This window comes from Anolis carolinensis, chromosome 5 (assembly GCF_035594765.1).
Source record: "Anolis carolinensis isolate JA03-04 chromosome 5, rAnoCar3.1.pri, whole genome shotgun sequence".
NCBI lineage: Eukaryota > Metazoa > Chordata > Lepidosauria > Squamata > Dactyloidae > Anolis > Anolis carolinensis.
Genome location: NC_085845.1, coordinates 174,357,837 through 174,385,801, shown reverse-complemented (window position 1 = coordinate 174,385,801; position 27,965 = coordinate 174,357,837). Strand labels below are relative to the sequence as shown.

General features: G+C 40.7%; 1 protein-coding gene across 11 annotated transcripts in view; it reads right to left on the bottom strand.

The window, feature by feature from the left end:
- Positions 1 to 7,513: 7,513 nt before the first annotated feature.
- elfn2 (extracellular leucine rich repeat and fibronectin type III domain containing 2) overlaps positions 7,514 to 27,965 on the bottom strand; it is a 225,496-nt gene continuing 205,044 nt past the window's right edge. For 10 of the 11 annotated variants that reach the window (XM_008110671.3, XM_008110673.3, XM_008110675.3 and 7 more), the window contains one exon: positions 7,514 to 19,178. In XM_008110671.3, coding sequence (XP_008108878.1) covers positions 16,122 to 18,536 — 2,415 coding nt within the window. In that variant the 5' untranslated portion in view covers positions 18,537 to 19,178 and the 3' untranslated portion in view covers positions 7,514 to 16,121. The remainder of the gene's footprint in view (positions 19,179 to 27,965) is intronic. The other variant, XR_001730290.2, reaches the window with a different exon arrangement.

The following is a 27,965-nucleotide window of genomic DNA, read 5'->3' as shown; positions in this document are numbered from 1 at the left end:
TCAATTTAATTGTTAATAAGTACCATAAATGGAGAAAAATATTGTGGTGTCTAGGACAGAAGCAGGGAATCTCTGGCCTTTGTGGTTCTGATCTAGTCTATGGAAGGAAAGCCCTTTCACCTGTGTGTGGGTGTTACTGATTTCAGTGGTATGGTTACATCCACTAACATCTTCTGTGTTTGGCCCCACCACCCAGCTTTATCCAGAGATAATGCTAATACATTCAAATGGAGCCTGGCCCTAAGGAGAAGTGCACAGAATTCCATGCAATATGGCAGATGTTGAGTCCCTGGGTTATAATTCTAGAAGCAGGAAATCATTCAGTCCAAATGGCAATTCCATCCATGATTACTTCCAGTATAACCTGCCTAGACCAAGTTGTCTTCAGAGAATGAAACTACAGGTTGAGTTTCCCTTATTCCAAATTCTTGGGACCAGAGGTTTTTCAGATTTCAGGGGGTGGGAGTTGAAATACCCCATTTATATTTGAATAAATGAGGGACAGGGAAAAATTACCCACTGAGTTTCTCTAAAGGAAATCTCGTAGCACCACTATCAGAAACTTGATTGGGGGAAAGGGAAGAGGTAGAAGACTCTTGTGGTTTGATTTACGCAAAGCCCTTGTAAAAAGCAGATGTCAGGAAAGGGAAAATCCAAATGCATCCAGTTTTGCAGGGTTGGGGAAAGTTAGAAATCTTCAGTTGCCCAGTCATTTCTTGCCACACTTGACCTTTGTATCCCATTTCGAGGATGCCCATCCCACTGCTCACTGCCATTGGCTGAGCAGAAGGACACCACAGCATGGGTTGGCCATGTAGCTGGAGCTTTTCAATATTACCTAAATAAGAAGTATTTTCAGGAGATGTCACATACGAAGCAATCCCTTCTGAATCTCCCTTTTCTACAGAACCTTTTAAGATACCGGGGCCCTCTCCCATTTTTCCTCTGGCAACTCTCCCTTTAGAAGGGCTCAAAATTGAACATTGTTGTTGTTATGAATATTAAGAACAGAACTTCTTCTCAAGAGCAAACCACATAGATGCAGATGTAGATGAATGTATGGAATATAAAATTGAAATATTCTTATTTTGTTTTCAAAGTAGAGGTGGGGATTCAGAACCCGGAATGGCCTGAAACTAAAGAAATGGACACCAGACTCCAGAGCTTGCATTTCCTTAATGAAAATGGTGAGGTTTCATTTCTTTCTTTCTTTTTTTCCCTTTTGGCAGCACCGTAGTAGTACTGTATAGATACTGCTTTGAGAAGCCATGGACTTCATGACTTCCCAAGAACCTCCAAGTGCCAAGCAGACTGTAGTGGAATGTAAATGAGGAACAGACTAGAAGCTTCTACCAGCATCCTCCCATGATTCCCAGATTTCATTTCACACAAAAGTTTCTAGAGTCAAGCATGCAGATGAAGAAGAGCAACACTCTATGGGTCAAATAACAAGCAACTACATTTCTGTGATGCCTTGAAATTTGTAACAGTTGGGAGGGTATGCTAATATTATACAGACCTTCTGGAGGCATAGTATTGCAAAGGACAGGCTTTGTATTAATATCATCAGACAAAGTGTTTCATTTTTCTTGGTAGGCTTTTGATTTTCTGCTTTTGTAACAGCTGGGAGAGGGAGGATGATTTTTTATGCAAATAGAAATAGGTCATGAAGAGAACCAGATAATTGAGGAAGGTGTCTGGTAGGTCATTTTTCAAATCGAGTATTCATTTAAACAAGACTTTATACCTCAACACACTTCAAACGAGGCGATGATGGGGAAAACAATTTTGATATTTGAATTTCAAAGAAATGTGAGGTACATTTCATAGCCAAACTTAAGATATGAATGAATTGACCAAGTGCCCTCTGATCCTGTGCTTTTTTCTTTCTTCTAGAACATTGCAATGATTATATCTCTTAGAGACATATTTGCATTTTACATGAAGCTTCTTTTCCTTGCCACCCTGATGTTGCTCAAGACAGTCAATCATCAGGATATTGGAATTACAAACCCAGAGTTCAGAAAAATTATTTTCTACAATTCCCAGAAATCTTCAATCTTTTGGTAGACCAAAAAAGCAATTCTGCCAAGCTTTGCCCTAACCTTACTGATTTATCACTAAGGGTAAGAAATAAAAAAAATGGGGGCAAGAGAGAAATCTAGAATCACCTTTAAGACTAACTGATTTATAGTGCAGCATGAGCTTTAGTGGATATTGATCCACTTCCTCAGATACACCAAGAGTGATATCAAAGCCACAGTTTTTTAAGACAATTCTCAGTTGTGGTGGTTGGATAGAAAAGTAAGAGAATACAGAAAGATGCAAACTGTGACCTCATCTTTAAATCTTCAAAGAGTTGTGTGAGATCTTTCACATGACTGGTAGTAGTCTTTGAAAATGGTCTATTAGTATTGATGTGTGAAAACAATAAATCTGCTTACCAAACACCAGTTCCCTTGGGGTCAAAACCTTTTCTGGGGAGATTCATGTTGTTACACATGCAATTGGGAGGACTGATGTATTTATGGATACATGGATATATGATGCATGCCATGAAGCCATTATTCTTGTTCATACCTAAGCTAATGGACTGGAAGTTGTTACTATAACGCAACTGAGCTGCTTCTTCCTCCATTCTTTAAGTGTTTTCTTTTTTTAACCAAAAATGTGACTTGTAATTTAAATATTATATGTCCCATAAGGTTTTGAAAACTGTTATCATTAGGGAGATTAGCTCAAAATGCCAAGCTTATATTACATAGCTTTTGCTTCCTGAAATGTTTGATGATGCAGCCTGCCCAAATAATCATGTTTCATAGGCAGATTTTAGGTGTATGTTTTTATATCCTGGGGATATTTATGTCCATCACATGTCTTTTGAGCTGGTGATTTTTAATAAATGCAATATTCATATCCTCTTAGATGTGAGATGTGGGACTAGGGCTAAGACATATGAAGGATGAGACTCCCACTGCCTGCAAAACTAGTTGTTTGCCAATAACCTAAACAGACAACATTACTGCTGCTATAACACAAATGGGAGTAGAGGTGAATAAGATCCATATTCATTAATTTCTGAAAAGTATACTACACAAAGGGGAGCCAGTTAGACCTGGACCGTCTATTGTCACTTTCTCTTCCTTTATGAATGAACAGCAATGCATCTCTAACTGAGACCTTCCAATCTCCATAAAGGTTTTCCCTTTAAATTGGAACCCTTGAAAAAGAGGACTCCAATTGAGATGGGAACCCTCCAAATGTTTAAAAAAGAAGCAATTTCCCCGCAAACACTCCAGAAAAAGAATGATCAGTCTCTGTTGGAAAATTCTGTGAAACCAAGGTCCTTAAGTACAATGATTGACGGCAACAGTTTGCACAACAGAACAGACAGGGAAATGGACGAGGCAGTAGTCTGAATTATTATCTTGATTTCAGGGGTGGGCAGTGAGGTTAAGAAAATTAATAACCTCCTTGACAGCTACTGAATGTCAAGTTACATTCCATAGTTACAAAATCTCTAATGTAAAATTTGCAGTATAAATGTAATAGAATTTAATATGAACATGACATGATTAGTCAGATTTTTAGTGTTTTTAAATGTGCCAATTGCCACCTTTTGTCTTTAGAGTGCTATACCACAGGGGAGAAAAGCCTGTAAAATTCACAGAGCATTATGACTTTGAGCCTGTCCCATTTTAAAGGACCAAGAAGAATAATGGAAATATCACTACTCTGTGAGGGAGGCTGCCATTTGCTGCTGAGTTTCCAGAAGCAAAATACTGAGGTCAATTGTGCTATCAACTGGAATGCTTCCCCTCTACTTATACTACAACTGCCTGCATCCTTCAGCCAGCATAGCCATGTCAGCGGACAGCTTCTGGGAACTATAGTCCAAAAAGTACTGGTTCCAAGCAGTGGCAATTATCCAGTTTGTTGATTTGAAGACTGGTCCTTCCTCCCTTACAACATCTTGTCACACCTTACTGTGTCTGTCATCTTCATTTCCCAGAGTTAAAAAGGCTAAAATGAACGAATTCATCGAAGCTGTATTCTGAAATTGCAGGAGCCTCAAAGGAAATGCTTTTGCTTCTCCACAAATTGGAACATCTTTGTGATTCTTGCAAGCACAATTTAGCAACTGTAGCCTGCAAAGAGAGCCAACAAAAATGTGAGTTCTTTCTAAAAGAAAGCAAAACAAACCAAAAGATCTTTTTACAAAAGTCAAAACATTTCCAAAGAAAAGGATATATTTATGTATTTTTGCAAAAGAACTCTTGTTGGTGTAATTAATTTTGCAAGTGCCTTTGGTCCTGAAATCCTTTAGCCTTGAAATGTGTGTGAGAGTTTCTTTGGGGGTTTGCTTCATTAATTGGTCCAGCAATAGAGCCAAACCATATGGATAAATGTAACAGGATCAAGTTTTTTTTCTCTTTTTTTAAGGGTACTGCTTTAAGGGTACTTTTTCTCAGCACTCAAGTAAATAAGAACATTGGTGGGGGCTTTTTTGCGTCATTAATGGCCACATATTAGGTGGGTGATCTACCAGATCACTGTGGTCCTCATCAGCAATAGGGCTGGTGATACCTGGTGACAGTGCTGTAAGGAGCAGTAAGTGATGAAGTCAACAAGTAGTCCAGCCAGGTATGAGTTTACAACCTTTTAAGCAGGCTTCTGGGACAATAACAAGACTTCACCCTGCATAGATACTTGCTCTGTGACTTCCATACCAGATTACTGGGAATTTACCATAATACTATTCTCATTTTCCACATCTTCCCTCCAACTGTTCCAGTTTGGCAGGGACAGCTCTGATTAATCCTCTGCCATTACATTTTTTCAAATGCTTTTGAAATCTCCCTGTTTCTTTCTCTTCTCCCCCTTTCCCCCTTTCTGATCAGCTTTATTTTAATTGCTGCAAATCAAACTTAAAGTGCAAAAGTGGCTTGCACTCAATTAATTCAGCAAGGAGAAGGGAGTGTATGAAATGTTGCCCGCCCCAGTAGTCTCAGGCAACAGCAAACTGCTATAGCCTTTCCTAACTTGAGTACTAGGAGATTATTTACTTTTGAAATCTTGACCACATTCTTGATGTTGCTTGGCTAGACATGTCTTGGTTTTGATCTGTGAAATATTGGAGGGCACGACAATGTCACAAAGCAATTGCACCTGGGGAACACTGGAAATTGAAATGGTTGTTCACAGTGCTGTTGCTGCAGTCTTTCTATGACACTGCCAGGTAAATCACCAGGATCCACTGAAACTGTGGGAAAACAACCAAAAATAGGGTTTGTGGGAATACTGCTCCCAAAACAATTCTTGCCCTCATGCTGCAGGGGATTCTGGAAGCTGTAGCCCAAAAATAACATTTCCAAGTTCTTACCTGAAATATGTTGCCAAGAGACCTGTCAAATGGGATCCAGTCTAGTAGGTTAATAAGGTGAGAATGTTAAGCATTACAGACTGTTCCACTCTTCTTTTTCCTGTGTGTTCTCCATTATGTTTCCAATCCTGGGATTCTAAAAGTATACTTGCCATACAGTTTATCTTGTTAATGCTGCAGCTGCCATGTTTACCCTTACCTTGCAGTTGCTAAAGGTGTAGTAGGCTTCTTTGGGTCAGAAAGTCAGTATCTTTCATCTCCATGGTGAGTAGAATTCTGTTTGCTCCACTGATGCAGCAAGACGTAAACCAATGGCCATTTTTCTCATTGTATGCCAGCCCATCTTTGACCTCCTGTCAAAGGAAATGCTTAGCACTGACTGTACAATGCTGGCTAGCTAGTGGGAAAATCGAATAAACTGTACATTTCTGCAGGTCTTCAGTAGGCTGAGAAATAATTGCTGAAGATGCTGGAGCAGAATACCAATACCTCTCAGGCAGTCAATCTACGTACCTAGTGATGTCAACTCAATAGTGCTCCTTATCTTGCAATGTTTCTATGATATAGAATTACAGCAGTTGGATACCACTTTAACTATCATGACTTTGTCATCTTCTGCAGCTTTGGGATCAGTATTTTGGTGAGTAATTATAATTGTACTCTGCTAGGGAATTACACTACTACAGTGGTGTCATACCTAACTATAGATCCCAGGAATCCCTATGATGATGCTATGATGGTTAAAATTGTATCAAACTACTATGTGATGCAGGTGCAAGGTCAATTTTATGATAAGTGGGGCAATAACAGTATATACATACATTTCTCAAATAGTGCTTCAGGCATTGGCTAGTTAGCCCATATGGTGGCCACTTACATATTTCCAAATAAGAGGAAATGTATCTTCCCTAAGAAGAAACAAATTATCAGTCACAGAGAAAAGTTCTGACATTATTGGCTGTGCTTATTCAGGTATCTGGTTGGCATAGGATAGACACTATGCTGATGCCTCTCCCCACACATTTCAGATCACTGGGGCAGGGTTAATCATCTAACCTTACATTATAAAAATCTGATTGATGCAAATAAGTTTGTCCATAGAAGATCATTTGTCATTGTTTTGAAATTCTGCCATTCCTGCCTGGAATCAAAAGACCCTTCAGACCCAGGAAATCCAAATAAGGGCAGCCTGTACCCTGGACAGCAGCTTGGTCTGTTTTGCAAACCTTGAATCACTTGGCTGAACTGAAAGCTTTCCAAACCAGGGTCTCAATATTGGAGAGTTTCTCCAATTGCCTCTTGAATTTCCCTCCCATTCATGTTTTCTCTCAGCTTGACAAACCTGATGTTTTCTTCCTCCACTTAAATGACCCCCATTTTATGCATGTTACCTAATTTGCACATGAATGTGCACCATGTACCTCATTTGCTAACTTTTCCAATTCCTTTTTAAAATAGACTCAATGTTTTGTATACACTTTTACTTGGAAACACCCTGTAAACCTTGTAAATGTGTAAATGCTTGATATGAGGTGTTTATTTTCTCACAATAAATCTGAGGAGGTGTGAATATACTGCTTTTCTTCAAGGCTATTGGGGCTGATTTCCCCCCATCTCTAGCCCACATTGCCACCCCAAACACTTTCTCAATGTTTGAGACCTTGCCAACTACTCTCTATGGAAATATAGTGAGCCGGCAAGGAGGGATTACAAAGAGATAGGATGTAAGTTTGTCACTGGCAAGGGTGGCCAAAGCACCTTGTTGTCTCTGACAAAATACAAAAAATCACAGCCTTTCCTGCACCTGTGCAGGTGCATAGTATCCGAGGTTGGCTAAATTCTCCTAGCTACTGAGAAAACACACAAATATAAGTGTCGGTTTTTGAGGGGGAGGGGAGCAATAACAAAAACAAAAAGTATAGAAATGCAGGAAGTGCCCAACTGGATTTGACCAAGTCCAAGTTGGTTCCTAATTAGATCCCTACAATAGTCAATAGGAAGATGATACGTAGCTACAAGTAGTACATGAATGCAGCAACACCTTCCTGCTTATCTTCCCTAGAAATTGTTCCTAAAAGACATACTGGTTCTGATAGTGAAGGTAACAGGTAGCCAAGGTCAGAGACATGCTTAATTGTTTCTCTCTTTTTTTTAATAAGAAATTTATTGCAAATATAGAAATTGATTTTCTCCATACAGGAATCTCCGATTCAAGGAAAACAATTTCGTGCCATTCAGTTTAAAATATGGAAGGGGGCAGGGGACTAAAGAAAGATCAATTCAAAACCAAACCTAAAATAAAACCAAACTTCAAAAATAAATCTCCATACACAACCAAAGTTCACAGGATCATTACAGGAGGAGGGAACCCAAGCGACTGGCGAGGACCCAAACTGGCAGCTGCCTCCAATTGTGTATTACATTCAAGGGGAGCAGAAGTGGGACTTGAGAAGGAGACCTAGAGATGAAGGGGCACTACCCCCAACTCTTGTACCCCAATTCTGTGCTTGTGGGTGGCAGGGCTTTGCTGGGATTCCACCCTTCTTACTACTGGCTCCTTCTCCTGGTGTTGTCATTTGATATTAGGAGTGTAGGAGTCACCTGAAAGCAAGGCCTCATAATTGACACAAAGGCCAAGAATGGAGGAAGTTAATGGTGGGAGAGGTAAGGACCTAAGAAAATGCATCCCTCGGGAAGATGGAGAAGATGTATGTATGTGTGTAAGGTTTGGAAGAAATTTCCATTTTCAGTCCACTTTCAGGTAGGTTTGCTGCCCTGAAATATATGGAGTTAAATCTTCCTCCTGAATGAGATACAGCAGATCAAGGTGGAAAAGGTGGGCAGAGGGTAGATGGATGTGGTCCTTTCTTCCAGTTTGCAACAGAAAGGAACGTCCACAAAAGATTGCAAGGTGACTGCAATCTACTCCATAGAGCAAAACTCCACATAGTATCATAAAAGCAAATATTTGAAGATTAAGGAGCATGGCAGCATGGGATGAAAGTTTCCTCAAAGTCCACAAAAAATCCCCCACCCACCCAGGAAAAAAAAGAGCTCAGTACAAAACATTTCACAGTGAGATCCATTAAAGAACAACTTCCCAGTGTTGTAGTTTGTACACCGTGACTCTACGGAGGCTGTTGTCCCTGATCCTGGAAGAGTTGCACTTTCATCTGTGTGCAGCTGTCATGGCTGTTGCGCAATGTGGTGGTGGCTTCCATATAAAAGTGGACTACCTGCACATTCTGTTCACTGTTCCGTTGCATTTAAGAACAAAGAAGATGGAGCAGATATTTCACTTCTTGGCTTCCTTCTGTGGCTGCCTTCTTCTCAATAAGTTTTAGTGGTGCTGGATATTCTGGTGATCAGTTGAGGAAATATTCATGTAGGCATGTTTATATTGCACACTATGCCCTGTACTGTATCATACTTCAATGGTTTGATTCCAATGGATGAGATGTTGCTAAAGGGAACTATATAGAACAGGCTCTTGGCCTTCAAAATAACTGGCACAATAACTTAGTGTTTTCTCTGACCTGTTCCTATGCCTTCTCAAACTCTGTCTCATTAGTTTCCTAATTCTATCTGTTTCTCCTCAGTCTTCCACCATCACCTCACCACATAACACTGCTATCAGTTTTCCTGTCAAAGCATTTAATAAGTGCAGACTTCCCATTTTTTGACTTTTTAGCAGGAGAAAGAATACATAGGGTTGATATGCTATAAAATGTTTCCTCAAATCAGAGCTAGGGAAAGGGTGTATCTCAGGATATGGCTGGACTCATAACCTGAAGGGGATTTTCTTCACTATTTCGAAAGGAAGGGTCTCCTTCCAACTGATCCACAAACAGAATTATTGGCACTATTCAACGTACCCAATGATGGATAATGAGCTGTCTAACAGCATCTAGAAGGGCATTTGTATTTCCTTCTGTATGGCAAACAGGAATTGTGAGAGTTTAAAGCATCAGATGACTTTGCAGTGTTGTGAAATCTCCATGTCTCCACTGTACCACCCAATTTCCACTGCATTTTCCTGACACCTCCAAAATGTTATGTCAGTAGGAACTCATTTAAGTTTCTCAGGGTCTGGGTTCAATTGATATTTCTTGAAATTTGACTTTCCGCATTGGATCAGCCGTAGGTAAAACAGTGTGTGTGCAGGCTACAGCAAACCTATCTGAATTTCATCCCACCTTAGTATTTGGCCTGATATGAGATGAATGTGGACAAAGTGGTCTGACTGGTGGAAAGATAAAGATAACCTGCACAATCCTTGGGGAAACAGAATGATTCAATAATTCAGGTCAGCTCTATACCATTCTCTGTCTAGAATAGATGGGCTCCAGCTTCCCATTATTTGGGTATACTGGCTAGTAATCATAACACAGCTTTAAACGAGTGCAATTTCATGCAGCTAGTTCATCATTTCCATCCTATCCACCTATTTTCATCTCTATTTCCATTGTGTTGCTTAACTGTCAGAGGCAATGTGGAGCTGCAAGTTGTGAGAAAGTGCAAAGAAGCCCTTATGCTGGTTTAGGGGAGGGTTGACACTAAACTTGACTCAGAAAATTTGTGGCACCTATACATTTATCTTTTGGTTTTCTTGCTCATTCATTCTGTTTTCTGTAGTCTAGTCCACAAACTGCTTCTCTGTATTCATATACCTCTTTTCTTCTTTTTTGGTCACCTGCTTCTTCTGCCTTCCCTCTTCTCTTTCTCTCCCACCATATCTTGTCTCCTTTGTTTTTTGTGGGGTCCTGACTGTATTAACTATTTCCCACCCCACATCACTGCCTCTGAGTGCCTCTAGCAAGAAGCCAGCCTGATTAGCATTGCAAACACATCGACACCGCCGCAGCCAAGATTCCTTGACATAAATTTTCATTTGTCGTTCATGAATATTTCACGCCCACCTCAGGAGGAATTATCTGGCATAGGATGGAAGATAGCAGAGAATGAGGCAAGAACAGCACTGCAGTATTTGCTGTGGCTGTGCCTATGGCAATCATGCACTGGAATCTACACAATGTCTTTTTTTCACAGGTCATAGTTTTAATGTGATAGTTCACTGCGTCCATGTTCTCCTGACCCTCCTTAGCCATCTGCCATTCAGTTCCAGGAGATGCTTGATATCTTGGTCATATTCTTCTTCAGGACAACTCACATGGGGATGGGTTGTGACCAGAATCCATTCCATGGGGGACAGGCATCTGTATTTCCACAGCACTGCACTCAAAAGAGGCAAGTAAACAACCAAGCATAGGCTCTTCTCTTGCAGAGATATAACTAGAAGATTTATCAGAACAGAACAGGAAATCAACTCCAGCATTTCCTCTTCTTTTCAATGGGATAAGCACGATATCTCTGATGTCCAATAATTGCTAGGTTCAAGTGTAGCAAGGAAAGGAAACAAGAACTTCTCCAACATAAGTATCAGATTTCTTCGTTCATTTGCCCCAAGGAATTTTTCCCCCAAAGATGTTCTGGTCTCCGTGGTAAGAACTACAGGAGTATGAAAGAGGATAGATTAAATTTGGGGATGGTCATTTCAGAAAAGGCAGATCACTGTCAAGATCACTTGATCAACAATTGTTGCTTAGGTTACCAAATTACCTGCAGGCTTTTGAGGAAATACAATTCACAGAATCTACAACAATAGAGGGGTGTTTTTTGCTCCCATTAAAACCAATTCACTTTGGATGAGGCCTTCAGGTCATGCCTTTAAAATTAAACTTTTTATTATATCCCTGAACAACAGTTTTATTGGCATGATAGGCTAGCAGTAGATGCTTTTGACCAAGAACTAGGAGTCCTCTTGCCTGACAGCCATTGCTTCACAAGCATTTCTACAGAATCAGGGTTCATGGGGGGGTGGGGGTGGATAATTATTATAGAATGAATATAGATTAAAAGACTGGAGCCATCACTTAGGCCTCAAAAAGTTACCCAAGCCGAAACCAGCAGGGCAATGTGGACTGGATCAGAAGGGGGTTACTATTTTGCTGGTGGCACTAGGTTTGGGTTCTCTTTGGAGTCCGCTCTCTCCCAAAGATTTCAACTCACAATGGTGGTAAGGGAGTATGGAGGAATTTGTGGGGTGGGGCAAAGTGGGAGGAAAAAGCAAAAGAGCATGGTTAGATTTAGTTCTGACAAACCAGCACATACACAAAAGATGTTTTTGCTCAGAAAAATACAGTAAAATCATCATGCAAATATAACGCTTAGATCTCCTCTTTTTTTTCTCAGACTGGTAGTGTGTGTACGTTGCAGTTGAAGTCCCAAACTAGCTACAAGGAAGGGGCCAGGGGAATTTGGAGCAAGTCTTCTTTCACTATTATCTCGCCTTGCCATTCCTCCCCTGTTGGAACTGCCCCATGTTATGCAATATTCTGCCCACAGCCCAAGGCTTGCTTTGCAGGACATAAGAAGGATACAGATCACTTGCAACCTTTCCTTCACATCTAGAAGATGCTTGGCTTGCTACATGCCCCACTTACTCAACCACTCCCCCCTCCCCACTAGTGTTCTGAATCCCTTGTCTCTGTATTGTGGAGAGAGGTGGAAGGGAGGGAGTCAAAGTCAACAGCAGTACACAATCACCCGTGGCCCATCCTGTTCCATAGCATAAATTATGGGATGACAAGGGGAGGCTGGAGTGAAGCAGTAGAAATGAGGAACAATCTTTGCTTGCACCTTCCTTCCAACCTCATTCCTCTTTACCCTGATTCCGAGTCAAAAGGCAAGTTATCTCATTTCCCTAGGGTCATGAAAATCTACATGGGGATGGCATCAGCATGTATTTTTGAAAAGTTACATTAAGTTGTTGTTGTTTCTGGGGAGATTCCTACCACTGCAAGACTATTATAGGAAAAACTGCATCTGCATCAACATAAAAAGCCCAGCTTCCTGTCCAAACTGGATCCAAGCAATCCTGTATCTTCCAGAGAACGCAGCAGCCCTACACCTTTATAATTATTAGAGACTCTTTATATTCAATTTCTCCATAATTTAGAAAGCCAGGTATCCCACATCCAAGTGGTACTAAAGCCTCCTCTCGTTAACAAACTCCCATCTCTCCTACTGCTTTAAGCACCTTAAGGGCATGTTACCAAAGATGCCTTCTGAATCCTTCATGGGGATCCTAAACTGTGCTTGGTTCTGCTGTTATAATTTTCGAAGATCACTGCAGGGAGAAACATGCTGGCATGCAAAGGACAACAGAGCAAGACATCTGGGTTTTCATTTGGAACTCCAATGGAACTTTAGTTTCAGCATTTTTCCAACAGGGATTTAATTTTGGATTCCATTAAACTGGATCCTGATAGTATGTACCTTACTCTCTCTCTCTCTCTCTCTCTCTCTCTCTCTCTCTCTCTCTATATATATATATATATATATATATATATATATATATATATATATATTTAAAACATTTCTCAATGGGCAAGATTTTCACAGTGAATATGCCCCCCAACCTGAAAATGCAGTCACTATTTCTTCCAAAGGAATGTACTCATGAGGGTTCCTGGCTAGATCTCAAAGATAATATACTCCTGGAAGTCTGGCTAGGAAGTTCCCCTTTTGGTGTGTCCCACACACAGAGAAGACCCCAGAGCTTTTATCTTTGGAATCCCTTTCTACTAGGGCTTGGAAACAATTATTTCATTCTATAACTTTGAGTAGCCCCTCATTCCCCAGCAATCATGGGATTTAGGTCACAAAAAGTAACATTTTCAATCTGTGGTCCCTATGCTAACCCACAAAAGTTTTCCATTGGGTCCTCACAGAAAACATCTCCCTAATATTTTCACGTCTCTGTGGAATCTCCTCTACTTGTTTCCTGTGGTGACAAAATCCCTGAGATTTAAAACCCCAACTGCAGGTTTTCACTCACAAGTAGCCCCAAAGCTACTCCTTTTTGTCTGGGGTGCTGTGTGAAGCAAAGAAGTTGGTGTGGGATGAAATGCAACAAGTCAGGAGTAGGCAACCCCTCATGTTCCCCATTATTTGGACTATCCCATTCCTCAATGTCAACCAGAATGGTCAGGGATTATGGGGCTTGTAGTCAAAAACAACTAAAGGGTACTAGGTTGCCTAATCCTTCAGCTAAGAGTGAACAGTAAGCTGTTGCCTTTTCAGACATTCCCTACAAGACCATGGATCCCAGCTGCCTAGCACTAGTAACACTACACAGATGAGCAAAGATGTTGGATATGCTACATCAAGTTTTGAAAAGTTCAGCTTTACATCATTATTCTTTGTTGTTGCTGTTCCTCCTTGCAGGGCAACAACTAGAAAGGGGAGGATACATTAAGGTGCAGACAGATCAGCGAAGCTCACCTTCAGTGCAATGTTGCCTCTCTTGAGAGGAGGAAAGTTCCATGCCTTGCAATGGAAATGAGATCTAGTTTGGAATTTTAGAACTAGGATCTCATCAACCCCATCTCTGCTCTCTGGACAATACTGTTGAGGTTTACAAATAATAATGGGAAGTAGAGGTTTCCCCTTGCAAAGTTAAATCTTGAAAATAAATCACTAGTGCATTCCGTGGCTGCAATAAAGCTTGTGCTTTATTGGTGTGTTCATGGATCTTTGCTGAGAGGCAGGAATAAGAAGAAGTAGAATGGCTGTGAGCTAAAGGAAGATACCTTTTGGTATGATAAAATGTGCCAAATAGCAGAAAGGGTAGGAGTAAAAGCAGGAGGATTGCCTTTTTTATTGGCACAAGAACTTAGGTTGCATCTAGGCCAAGTTACTCATGGTTAGATTCCACTGAAATCGATAGAACATGTTAGCTGTGTCCTCTTAAGCCCCACTGTTTTCATGACATTCCAGCAAACTAATTCTGTTCCCTATCATTTTCTGTAGAAAACAGAGCCATCAAAGACTGGGTCTGTTATATGGATGAGCAAATTACCAATGGTGTAGCAGTATGCTAAGGGCTCACCGAGGTTTTTCAATTTTTATTATTTATTTATATTAGTTCCTTGATTAAATCATCTCTGCCCCTATGGCCTCTGGAGACCAGATCAGAGTAAAGTTTTAAAATGCAGCTGCATAATAATGCATATGAGTAACCCCATATATCTCAGCAACTCTTAGCTTCCTTTTGTCCTTTTCTCATTGTATTTCAAAAATTTGCTACTTTTTGCATTGGTGAGTGGCATCCCTTTCCCAGGAGTGTATGGAAGCCAGGACTGGGTATGGAGAACCAGGAAAACAGCAAGGGGGCTGGTCAATGGGTGAATCTGACTGGCCTGGCAACATCATCAGAGGATGTCTATGATTCGGGATGCCTCAATATATATCTCCAATCTTTTAAAGTGAGGAGTCATAAACTAGAGCTTGCCTGCTATCCTGCCATAAGATTCTGCTCCACAAGGATATGCAATCTAGCCTGGAAGGGAGATGTGTGCTGTTGTCTAAATCATGGTGCTGCCATTGAAGCTCCTTGAGAACGCAGAGGGACTGTAGGTACTGTTCTATTCTCCTTTAACTCCTGGTGGTGGTTTCTTTTTCCCTCTGTAGGATAGCACCCATGTCCCTCTCTTCTTGGAAGACATCTGAATGTTTTACTGAGGTTTGGGGGACTCCTTGAAAGCTAGTGTACTGTCGCCTCTTTCTCCCTAACATATATGTGTGTGGGAGATATGGAAATGACAGAAAAACCTCTCATAAGAACACTGATCATTTCATGGCAAATGAAGCCAGTGTGATCTGTAGCCAGTTGCCCACATCAATTATGGTGCCGGGCTAATGAGAAAGCAAACCTACACTCACCCAAACCATATGCATACATTTTTACCCTTATTTTTGCTTGCACGTATATCAGCAAGATATGGAGCATGTGGAAGTATGAGAGTAGGCCAAGGTGACCCTAAGTATGGAGAGGACATTTATTTGTGTGACACTATATTTTTGTATTGACTTTTGGAGTCCTCTGCATGTCACTGTTTGGTGTGAGTCAGTAGCTCAGATCCAACCTTAGTCACATTTAGAATAAGCTCCATGAAATCTGTGGGCCATGACTCACTTCAAAGCAATTTCTATGAATTGACCCCATGTATGATAAAGGCTGGACCTCACCCACTTTTCTATGAGCCGGGATAGTGTTTCAAATTACCCACACCAGCAGTGGCTTGTCATAGTATCTCGCGTGGATTGAGCAAGTGTCAGCTGAGTACTAACAATATATTTGGCTCCTTGACAATTGGCTCCTGGCTACAAGGTTGGGCCATGTAAATACTACTCTGACTAGATGTGGTCCACTTTGAAAGGCAGCTGCTATGCTCTGATTAAAGGGTCACTTTAAAACATGGGAAGGAAAGAGAAGGATATGGTTATATTATCATTGTCTCTCACACTAGAAGATGAGAAAAAACACTTCCATTTTTGGAAAAAAAAGAACAGGTAAAGAAAAGTGATGGTTAGTATCTTATGTCTATGCCTGGTTAACATCCTTCTCCTCTCACCTCTGCCCAGGAGCCCCTCTTACAGCCATTCCCTCTCTCTTCACCACAATATAAAAGCAAATGTCTCCTTTGAAAGAGTAACAATGTTCCCCATAATGCAGTGGAGACAATTCATTTTACTTGTGGTTTTTCCTGCTCTTTTTGTTTGTTTTGTAAACTTGGGTGATTTTCAGTTTCTTTTGCCAGGTTGGTTGTTTTCACAGTCAGGTGGATAACTTGGTATAAGTGTGGATGGGTTTTCTTTCTTTTCAGTGAGAGAGTCACAACTTCTGCTGAGCAGAGACACCTTTCCAGTAATCCAAGATATCATGGAGATCTTCATCCTTGGCAAACTGGACTTTCTTCCGCAGAGCATGGCCAGCTGCCATGTAAACTTCCTCCCGGTGGTGCTTCTTGTAAGGCCGGAAACGCTCCCAGATCTTATGGGTGCTCTCTGAGGAGTACTCTGGGCTGGAGGAATAGCCCGAGAAGTAATGTCTGGGTGAGAGCTGAGAATATGTGGAGTCCCGCTTGGAACGGGAGAGTGGTTTCAAGAAGGACACCCGTTGGCTTAAGGTGTCACCACTCTCCTCATAGTAGAGAGCTGGGAAGGAATGCCGGTGTTCACTGCAGTGATAGGAAGGTTTCACCTCCAGGTGGTGAATGGCACCTGGGGACACAAGGGGAAGACGATCCAAGGGGCTATTGAGTGGGCTTCCTTTCTCAATGTATTTGGAATCTGCCTTGCTTAACGGTGGGTGATCAGGTACATCAAGACTGAAGACCTTGGCACTCTTGATAGAGCCACTGGAGGAGACACTGCAGGTTTTCCTGGTCACAGCAGCATCTGCACTGAGTTGGCGCTGCAGGGGGTGGTGGGAACTCTCCTTGTAGGGTGGTGAGAGAAAACTTGGCCGTTCTAACCCACCAGAAGAGCCAGCTGGTATGGACTGGCATTCAAAAGCCATGTCAGAGTCAACACCTCCCCCTCCCCCCAAGAAAGAGGCTGTGTCCAACTTTAGAGCATCAATGCAATTGTTGATTATCTGGTTCACTTTGTCCACTTCCTTGGCAATTGTTGAGATCTCAGCTGCTGAACCTTGCCCATTGTCCAGTTCATGCAGGTCATCATCTCTCTGTGACCTGTCTAGCCCATCCCCACCACCTGTCCGAACTTCAATGTAATTGCCCTTGGTGGTAACCTTAGGAGTTTCCATCCCAGTATCCATAGATTTGGATGAAGGCATCTTCTCACCAATCATGGAGGGAAGTGAAGACATCCGTGATACCGGGATAACAGGTGGCTCTCCTAATTTCTGTGATGGATGTACCATTGAACTGGTGTCAATGTCAGAGCCATAACGCATCTCTAGTATGGTTTTCTTGACATTAAGGGATTTTTGCTTCTCTTCTTGTATTCTACGTTTCCGCAGACAATAATAAACAATGCCAAGAATAATAACCATCCCAAAAAGGCATCCTAAGATAGTCATGATGTAATGGGTTGTGGTGGAGGTGTTGGGCACTGGCTCTTCTCTCCCTTTACTGCGAGTGGCAAATGAGAGGCAGGTGTGGTTGAAGCGTTTAGAATTGCGTATAGAAGCCACACAAAAAGTATAATCTGTATGAGCCTTTAGATGTGTGAGAGTGACAACTTCTTTCTTTTTCTTCAGAGTCATTACATCAGAGATGTAACTGTTGTTGTACTGAACAAGCACATACATCTTGCTAAAGGGAGATGGGATTGTGACCATCAAGGTAGCTGAGGTGATAGTCACATGCTGCAGCTTGATGCTGGGGTTAACTGAAGAATCGGTGGTGGAAGATGCTGGAGGTTCAACTGAGAGAAAATCCCCTGGGCTTATGCCTGAGTTTTCAGCAATGTCGTCTGGGTCTCTCTGAGAATCAGTTATGAATTGGGTGGGTTTGATCCTTGAGATGGGGGGAAAGGTGCCATCACCACACATTGACTTGAAGATGGTGATGGCATTGCGGCTGTGATGAGGCCGAGGCATGAGAAGTGGATATCCAGCGAACTCTCGGGGAGTCTCACACTGCAGGCGGTCATAGTTTTTTGTGACATTGTTGAAGGCCACCAACCACATGAGAAAGCCATAGAGGTTGCAGTCACAGTTGAATGGATTCCCAGCTAGTTCACATACCATCAGGTTGTTCAGGCTGGTGAAAGTGCTTCCCTCCAGCCGACTGAGGCGGTTGGAGGACAGATCAATGCTGATCAGGCTGGAACATTCCACAAAGGCATTGGGAGTGACCACCTCAATCAGGTTGTGCTGCACAAAGAGAAACTGGAGGCGGCCCATGCCACGCAGCATGCCCTCAGTCAGGTTGGTGAGCTTATTGTAGCCCAGTTGCAATACCTGCAGGTTAGACTGTCCCATGAAGGCCCCATCCTCAATGTAGGAGATCTCGTTTTTGGTTAGGTTGAGGTCTGTTAAGTTCCCAAAGCGGTTGAGAGAGGAATAAAGGACCACTTTGAGTTTGTTCTCATTCAATCGCAAGTCATGCACAGTGCTGTTGATGTGCTGGGGAATGGTCTCATATGGAGGCTGGTTCTGGCTGCAAATCGCAAGCCACACATAACCTTTATCTCCTTCAATGAGCCAGCAATCACTATAGACCAAGCCAGGAGCAAATAAACAAAGCAAGGTAGCCACCCAGAATCCCAAACGAAGCATGATGGGCTATGTTACCCCTTTAGGCCAAAAGAGGCAAAAAAAAACACAGCCAAAGAAAGAGAGGAGAGCAGAGTTGAATCTGTAGACACACTTGGCACTTAGCAACGGAAGGGCCTGTGGACCCCAGTCCTATGTGATGCCACCATTGTTACAGTGTCTTTTCCACACAGAGATGGAGATAAAAATGTCTAGCTCCTGTGCGATCAAACGGGCTGGATGAAAATTGTACTTGCAGAGAGATATAAATGGATATATATATATATATATATATATATATATATATATATATATATATACTTTGTGCTTCTTCTCAAAGCCCAACAAAAACAAAACATTCAATGACAAATTGTTTTTGTGTGAATCTTCCACATCCGCCCCTCAACGACACCATGATGCAGCTGGAAGAACAAGGCAGAGCTGCCTTCGTATCTTGCGAATGCTCCGTTGGGTGCTGCTGCTTCCTCCTTCTTGTCTCACTGGTCTCCACCAAGCAAGGCTTCAGAACTTCAGATCAAGCATGTTGAAAACAAAAAATATAGATATATAGGAAGCAGAGCTGAAATTGGGGAGGGAAGAAAGGGAGACAGAAAGAGTAGAAGAGAAAAGAACGGGGAAAGAGAAAGATCCATCTGTCGCTGAAATCTGGAAAGGAAACACACAAGAGACAAGGAGAGCCATCAATTAAGGAGGAATTGAAATATAAAAAAGACAGCTAGGTTTGTTAGTTTCACAGGGATGTGGAGAAACTGAGTGCAAAGCACTGTAGAAAGAGGAGGGGCATGTGTTGGATTAGCATTGCCTGTATGTTGATAAGCTTTGGCGAATGAAGCCCTTGTCACATAATCTTGTGTATCATTGATAGCCAGAAGGGTACTTGGGCTGTGTTATGTAACAAAGTCACAATCTTGGGTGGGGAGAAAGAACTCAGAAAATGGGAGGGGAGAAAAGAAAGGCATACAGCTGTGGTTAAGTCAGCTTAGCGTACACCCCCTCCGTCAATAGGGATTTTCAGCTGTTCCTACACAGATCTCCCGCGCACCCTCTGTCTCGGTTTTGTGTGCGTGCATGTGCAAGCACACATAAACAAACACAGAGAAGATAAATAAAGCAGGCTGCTAACTAAATGCTTTTCTCTTCCTGGATGCAAAAAAGATAAATAATTCATTTGTTGTATAACCGCTCCTGTTCCGAAAATAATTCTCTTGCCTTAACAGAAATTTGGAGGGAGGGTGGGTGCCAATATGGTCTTGATGAGTACTTTTAATTGGTGGAGAGAACTGTACAACTGGTCACAGCTGGCCTGGATGCATGCTGAGGCATAGGGAAAGCATGTCAGCAACACTGCTAGTTATCCTTAGGCTTAACTCTCCTTTTAAGAATATGGGTTATCCCTATAATGAGGAAATGTGTGCTCTACCTGTACATTCAGTCCTCGGCATTTGCAAGTTTGACTTCTGCAGATTTGATTATTTGCAGATTTGATTTTTTAAATTTCTAAGAATCTCTCTGTATTTCAGTGTGCTTCTTCGGTCACCATCCAGAGAACGTTGACCATGAAGTCACACTGGAGGTTCTAGACATTCCTAGGGAGGTATTCTTTGACATTTAAAAAACCACTTTTTATTTATCATTTCCCCACTGTGGAGGTTTTGTGTAACCCCAGCAAATGTGGAGAGCTGACTGTACTTTCAAACCTATTATATCCAGGCAGTGTGGATTTGCCATAGTTGTGTGGAACTTCATAGCGGCTGCAGCATTCAGCATGCTGAAGACCTCATGTTTTTTTCCCCTTTCAACAAACACATATAGTACAGTTCCCTGGGCCTCAAGACTCCACATGTGTGTTTGGAACTGCATAGGCAATATCTGGTAAAACATAAGCTGGGGGAAGAGGTTGAAAGGATTATACAGGTTTCACTGTGGTCAAGGAGTGAGACTTCCATGACCCAAAAACAGTAGGAATACATTACAAAAACATGCTTACTTGCGAAGAATATCACTTTTCTTACCAAAGGATTTAAGGTAACTTGCTACAAGAGCTTTGTTTCTTTTTCTAGTATACAAATAGCTATACACAAACCAGCTTTTTCACACCTGGTGCTAATTGTTATATAATATACTGTGAAACAGGCTGTATGTTATGTAACATCCTGAGGGACAAAGTGTTAACAACTGGAACTCAATTGACAGACCCAGTCTTTTAAACTTGTACACGCCTATCTATATTTTATAAATGCATTTTATGAATGTTTTATGTAAGTTAATTTTTTTAACTGATTTATAGTGTATTGTACAGTTTTTATATGTCTGTTTTATTGTAAGCCGCCCTGAGTCCCCTGTTGGGTGAGAAGGGCGGGATATAAATATTGTAATAAATAAATAAATAAACATTTTAAAGGGAGTCCTATTAGATAAGACAAAAGGTCTGTAAAGATACAGCATTGTGTTTCCTGTCACACTGAAAAAAGGTATTTCCACAAGTCTTATAAGGCAGGCATCAAAGCAATTTATTTGTATGGAAGGTCCATTTAGCATGGCTCTCTATAAATTTGTCTATCAATAAAGTGTCCATCTCCAACTCCTGTTTCAGTGAGTTCCACAAATTAACATTGCTTAGCAAAATTACATTTTAGATTTTAACTTTATAAAATATTCTGGGAGGTACATAACCATATTCCAACTTTTCCAAGCCTATGTAAATGAATTGTGCATTTAATGAACACTGGAAATCCAAGTCTACCATTCAATCTGCCCACACTAGGGATATAATTCTTTGCTAATTTTCTCCTTGAAGGAAGGTACATAATATCTTATCTCAAGATTTACTAATAGTTGAAATACCTCTGCCCCTAAAACGATGCTACTAAGCTTTCTAAAAGCATGTTAATATCCTTTGCAGACCTCTTCTCTGTTGGCTCAACAGCACTTTTGTCCATCCTATCATTGCAGTTTCAGCTCTCAGAGCTGAAAAAAACACTATGTTCAAAGCCAAATGAATAAACCTTTCTTTTTCCAACTTTAGCCATTTGCTACACTCCATGCCATGCTTTCCTCTCACCCCTTTGCCCAGCACCTTATGAAAGACACCATACGATCATGCATAATTGGGAAATCCAGCCTTAGCAATAAAAAAGGGAGAACCTGGCAGAAAAAATGTTCAAGAGGTATGTTAGCATTTTGGTTTGATGTTCCTGAGTTTTAGATTACAAACACAGTGACAAGTAAAAGTAAGCTATGCAGTTGGAAGGGGGTTGTTTTCAATCCCTCAATGTCTTGACACACATTTGAGTCAAGTTATAATACCAGGCTGCAGCATTTCCTGCTTTGAATAGTCTTAATTCCTCAAGAAGAAATGAAGCAAAGTATCATCCATCACTAAGGGCCTGTAGGTCCTGAGGCCTACGGAGCCTTGAAGCTTGTACACTCATGGCAATAAAACCCAATGTGGACTCATCACTCACTGACATGGGAGCCACTAGCCATCACTGATGCAAGGGAAGAATCCCCCTCAGCATATCCCCATTCCACCCAACCTCTCTTTGCCAGGAGAAGCTAAGAACTGAAAAATTAGCTGAACATCTTACAAATCCTTGGAAAAACTTAGTTCACCCTGTGGTACATTCACCGATGAAGCTCTAGAAGAGAAGTGATAGCCATGAATATATATATATATATATATATATATATATATATATATATATATATAGGTTTGTTTATAAGATGACACTGGCTGGGATTCCCAGAACCCCAGCAATTCTCTGTTTCCTTTTGTAACTTTAGCTGGAATCCTTTATGGGAAATGGAGTTCCGATGATGTAGCAATTATCTATCTCTCAATAGGAGCCCTGTCACAACTGTTTGTCACAAGACACACTGCATTCTCTGCCACAAAAATCTTACTTTTTCATCCCAAATGCTCAATTTTTTAAAATGGTCTCAGGTCTTGAGGGGAGAGGGGGGGGCTTTGGTGATTCAAATGTTCTGACCTCTGGCAGACAAGGGACACAAAAATAGCTCTGGGGTGCATGTAGTCCATGGACCACACTTTGTCCACTTTTATTTAAAGAAATTCATAGTTTGTGACAAGCCACGCATTCTCTCAGTTGGACCTCATAAACAATGGCTACAAAGGTAGTGGGTGGGGGATCATTTGGTGAACAGAGTTTCAAAACAATCAGGTGAAAATATATATGTATAGAGAAACAATTTTCACTGTGCCCTGTTTTGAATATTTCTTCTAAGGCTGTTCTCAATTTTGAAATCACATGGGTTTATGCACCCAATCAGAAATGGAGAAACAACAATAAGATTGCCCTTGAGAGCAAGTCAAAACCCCAAAGAACAACCTGAATGCTCCCTGGGGTTTCCATACCTTGTGGGCACCCCTTCTGCCACAGCTGATGCGAGCAGCTTTCTAAAGATAGAAAACAATGCTTGCATCAGCAGCCATTTGTCAGCAGTGGAATCTACAAAGTAAGGATACCCATGGGAGGCTTCAAAGTTACTCCTTAAAGTGTCTCCAACAGGCTCTTATACCTGATGGGGTGAGCAGAACCAAATGATGGCAGTTAGCCAAAAGCCTTCCTAGGAGCAAGTTGAATGTCCTCTAGAGACTGTATTATTTAAAACATGGACAAAGCATACCGGAGAGGATGCAAAGCATAGCAGAAAAGAAGGAAACAAGGACATCATATTATATTCCAAGGAAAGAATGCATTTTTAAAAAAATATAAGTGGCTAGGAAGTTTACCTGGCATTGCCTGGTTTAATATTGGTAATTTCATTTACGATTAAATTCAGGAAAAACTTTGACATAGGTGCTATAGGTAGCACTAAAAACCTTTAAAAAACATGGTGTGAAAGTTATTTTACTCCATGTTCATGCAAAATAGATCAAAGAAGCTGAAAAGGCTTGATTGAAGTAGGTCACAAATGGGCACAAAAATGTTTAAAGTATTGGTCTAAATCCAGATTTTAGTTAAAAACTATTTCAGAAATGTGCATTCTAAAGGAATAAATGCAGAAACATGAACTGTTAATTTGGGAGGCATGTTAGGTAGCTGTTAGATCAGGTTAAACTTTACTACAATTTTTACCTTATTCCCTTTACCTTAATTATGGAGTCTTGTTTTAAATGCATACTAATTGTGTATTTTAGTTATGTTTGTATAATTTATTGTCCTGCCTTATTGTTATTTGATGTTTAGGATTTTATCACCTGTTTATGATTGTTTATTGTTTTCCTGCACTTTATGGCATTGAATGTTTGCAGCTATATGTTGTAAATTGTCCTGGGTCCCCGGGGAAATAGGGTGAGATAGAAATAAAGTTTTATTTTTATTTAATATTATTCCCATTAGCTATCACACCAAGTTTGGTAATTCTACAATTAAGCATGTAGGTTTACACAACAACAAGCTGTAGAACATTGTAGAGCTGTAAAGCATTGCAGAGCAGTTTATGTGTCTTTCTCTTCAAGTCACTTGTCAATCTTTGACAAACCCATTCATTTCTTTTTTCTTTGGCAAGGAATACCCAGTGGTGGGTTTGCCAGTTTCTTTTTCTGATATACACCCTAAAGCACCTTATATTCATTGGCAGACACGGCTTTTAACTTCTGTTTTATTAATATTGTGTAATTTATTATTGTTGTTTTCATGTGATTGGCTTTATTGTTGAATGCTCTGATAATGTTTATTTTGAATCATTTTAGTTTATTCTTGTATTATACAGCATGAATAGTTGCCTTTTATGTTGTGAACCGCCCTGAGTCCCCATGGGGAGATAGGGTGGGATAGAAATAAAACTTTTACTTACTTACTTAAGTCTCCCATTCAGGTAATAGCCAGAGCTAGACATGCTTAGCTTCCAATTTCATAAAGGATCTGGTGCCTTTATGGCATTTAGTTATAATGTAGTAGTTAGCACATATACAAGTTCAGATTACACTAGGGACAGGCAAGCTGCCAAAGTCCAGGGGCCAATCTTCAACCTATATGACCTGCCACCGGCTATTCCAGCCTTACAAAACCCTCAAAATCAAAACCTGTTTTGTAAAACAACTCTGTTGCACATTAATAGCTGAGGAAAAAAACAAAGTGCAGAGATCCCTGATCTTTGGTCTAAGACAAAAATCAGCACACCTAGAAGTGATGGCAGAGAGAAGCTCCCAAGTGAAAGAGGCAGTTGTCCAAGGTGCTGAAACAGCTCTCATATAGTAACCTGGACAGCTCCTCTAAGACCATACTTTGAGTTTAGGAACAAAACGTATTGCTAAAGTCACCATCCCACTGACATAAGCTGGAGGTTTTTATGAGTGGGAATCTTTTCATCATTTTTTTCCAGGAAGGGTTTGAAAAACAGGTTCCGGATTTGGGGGCTGAAAAAAGAAGGGTGGCTGCAAAAATGGCCCAAAGGTCCCATTTACCCAACTAGAGATTCCAATCACTGCCTCAAATATGTACACTCCAGTTCCAGAAATAAAGTGAAGCATTCCTTAGTTCCTTTTAACAAAAGTTTCATTATATGCTCAGGCCACAACTTTGATTTCTTGTGTTTTCTGAAAGATCTTCGCTAAGACTATCGCTAAATCCTTCCCTGCTAGAACAAAGACCAATTTCCAACTTCTAGATGCAAAGGCCACAATATAAAATGAAGAAAAGTGAGAATGGGGGGGGGGATGCAAACCCTTGAGGAACTTAATCTGTGCAGGGAGAGATCTGTGCTGATCTGGGTCTGCAGAATTACTGGGGCAGCTGGATTAAAGGATCACAGATCAAGTTGGAGAAAGAAGCCTTTGAATATTCAGTAATCTAAAACCAAGAGCCAAGATGAGGAGGATGGGGGAGTGGGAAGAAGAATGCAGGGAAGATGAACTAGGAGAGACTGGCAAAGCAAACCAAGTAATGAAATGGACAAGTAAGTTTGTGGTCCCTAAGAATTGCAAAATCAGCTCACCTGTGATGTCAAACAACATTATACATAATAGCCATTTAAGCATAAATTCAAAAACAAGGAAATGAATCTCTAAAGAAGAGGTTAAAAGATGCATATTTGCATCAAATTTACATTTGCCATTTAAAAAATAATTGCACACATTCAAACTGAAACAGAATTAATGCAATTTTAGCAGTCATACAACAATACATCACCCCATGGTGGACAAGAATGAGGTCAAGTGTCCTGAATGCTTGCTCCCAGGCTCAACGTTGCTAATGATGGATAGTGTCATTTTCTCTCTGCTTACTGTTCTGTCTCTTCAAACCAGATAAACTGGACACCCAGTCACCAAGGAATGTCCTCTAGAAAGCAGATACCCTCCTTGGCCAGAGCGTGCAAAATGTCTGGAAATCAGATGATGCAGTTTAACTGCTGAAGCTGGAGGGAGAGGCAGGGACTATATGGTGCCTAGTCAGGAACAGCAAATTGAGGGCAGCAAATTGAATAAGCAGTAACTTCCTGATGCCATTTGGGGCATAAGATGTAGAAGAAATCTGGAGACATAACATTCCCAATCATTACTTGGGAATACTGCTGCCATTCTCCTGTGGCAACAAAAGTGTTGTTGCTTTTGTTGTTATTGCTGCAGTAAAAGGAAAGTTCTACACAGATCTTTCAGCTATCATTCATAAATGTATGTATCTTAAAGATGTTTGCTTTGATACTTCTTTTCATCTCAAACTTGAAGGGTTGAAAAGAATGTGTGGCGTTCTACATCAGTTCACAGATACTAGTCCTCATATTTAACCCCCCCCCCATCTTTATATATTCATTATATCTTCTTTGACTTTTATTTTACTCACCTTTCATAATCCCTACACATTTTTTGCAGTCTCTCAATCATCAATCCAGATTTGGTTTATCTGCTTTTCTGTTACTACTTCTCACTTGATCCAGCCTCAGCATTCATCATTACCCTATTATCTCAACTCACCTAGTCTGTCTATGGAGGAATGGATGGGGATGAAAAGTACTTGATTTTTTTTAAAAGATGGAATGTGGGAGAAGGAAACAAACTTGTACATCCAAGATGAGACTGAAATTTCTGAAGTCAGTGGGGCAGTAAATGAATCTATTTAAGGATACTTTATGTAAACTCAAGACTAAAACCGAAGCAGATTCACAACCCTGTTGACCTCATAGCCATCAATCTCCATGTATTGGTGGAGAAGGGCAAGAATTCTGTTTAGCTGATTAACATGGCCTGGTTATAAAATATCAGGATATATATATGAAATTATCAAAATGTGTAAATTTATTTTTAAAAGAAAGAACGTTTAAAAAAAAACAGGTGAAAATATATATGAAATGACAATTTGACCTTCTAAAAGTTTGAAAGGGGCTATAACACTTCTCTGCCCCACACATCATCTGGAAATGAGTAGATTCTGGTAGTCAGAAGTACATTTATTTATTATTTATTTCCATCATTTCTATGCCGCCCTTCTCACCCGAAGGGACTCAGGGCGGCTCACAATCTGGCAAATTCAATACAGTACAAAAGTAAAACATAACAATTAAAACAATCAATTTAAAATAATCCAATAAATACATTTAAAACAGTACAATAAAAATACTTAATCCATTCGTCCACATAAACCTTGCACGTAAACCTTAATCCGGACCGAGTTAAAGCCATCATAATTCATTCAGTAAATGCTTGTTCGCAAAGCCAGGTCTTCACCTTTTTTCGAAAACTCAGAAGGGATGGAGCCTGCCGGATGTCACTGGGGAGGGAGTTCCACAGCCGAGGAGCCACCACCGAGAAGGCCCTATCTCTCGTTCCCATCAGCCGCACTTGTGAGGCAGGTGGGACTGAGATCAGGGCCTCCCCAGACGATCTTAAAATTCTCATGGGCTCATGGGAGGAGATACGTTCGGATAGGTAAGTTGGATAGGTAAGTACATTAAAGATGGAGAAGGAGGAGGGGAGATCCCACCACCATGTGAGCAAAACACAAAGTTCAGTGTTATTGAAACTTACTTAACTACACATTCTATCAGGAGTACTTTGACTGTGTGTTCCTGCATGGCAAGGGGTTTGACTGGACAGCCCTTGCAATCTTATCCAACTCTGATTCTATGAAATTACAGTAATTACCATATTTCTTTGATCCTAAGATGCTGTTTGAAAGATGCACGCTAATTTCAGTGCCACCAATAGAAAAAAGATTTATTTTTATGTAAACAAGCACCCTTGATTTTAAGCTGCACCCCATTTTTAGAGATATTTATATGGGGAAAATCATGTCTTAGAATTTAAGAAATACAGTATCTCTAAATTTATACTTGTGTAAATAAACAGATCCATCTTTTGAGCAAAACTGTGTCAAACCAAGTGCCTCCTCTACTGAAGTTTCTTTTTCACTTTGCCTCTTTCAAACAAAGTGTTCAGTACAGTTCTTATAAAAGGTATTTTTTCCTAAAGCT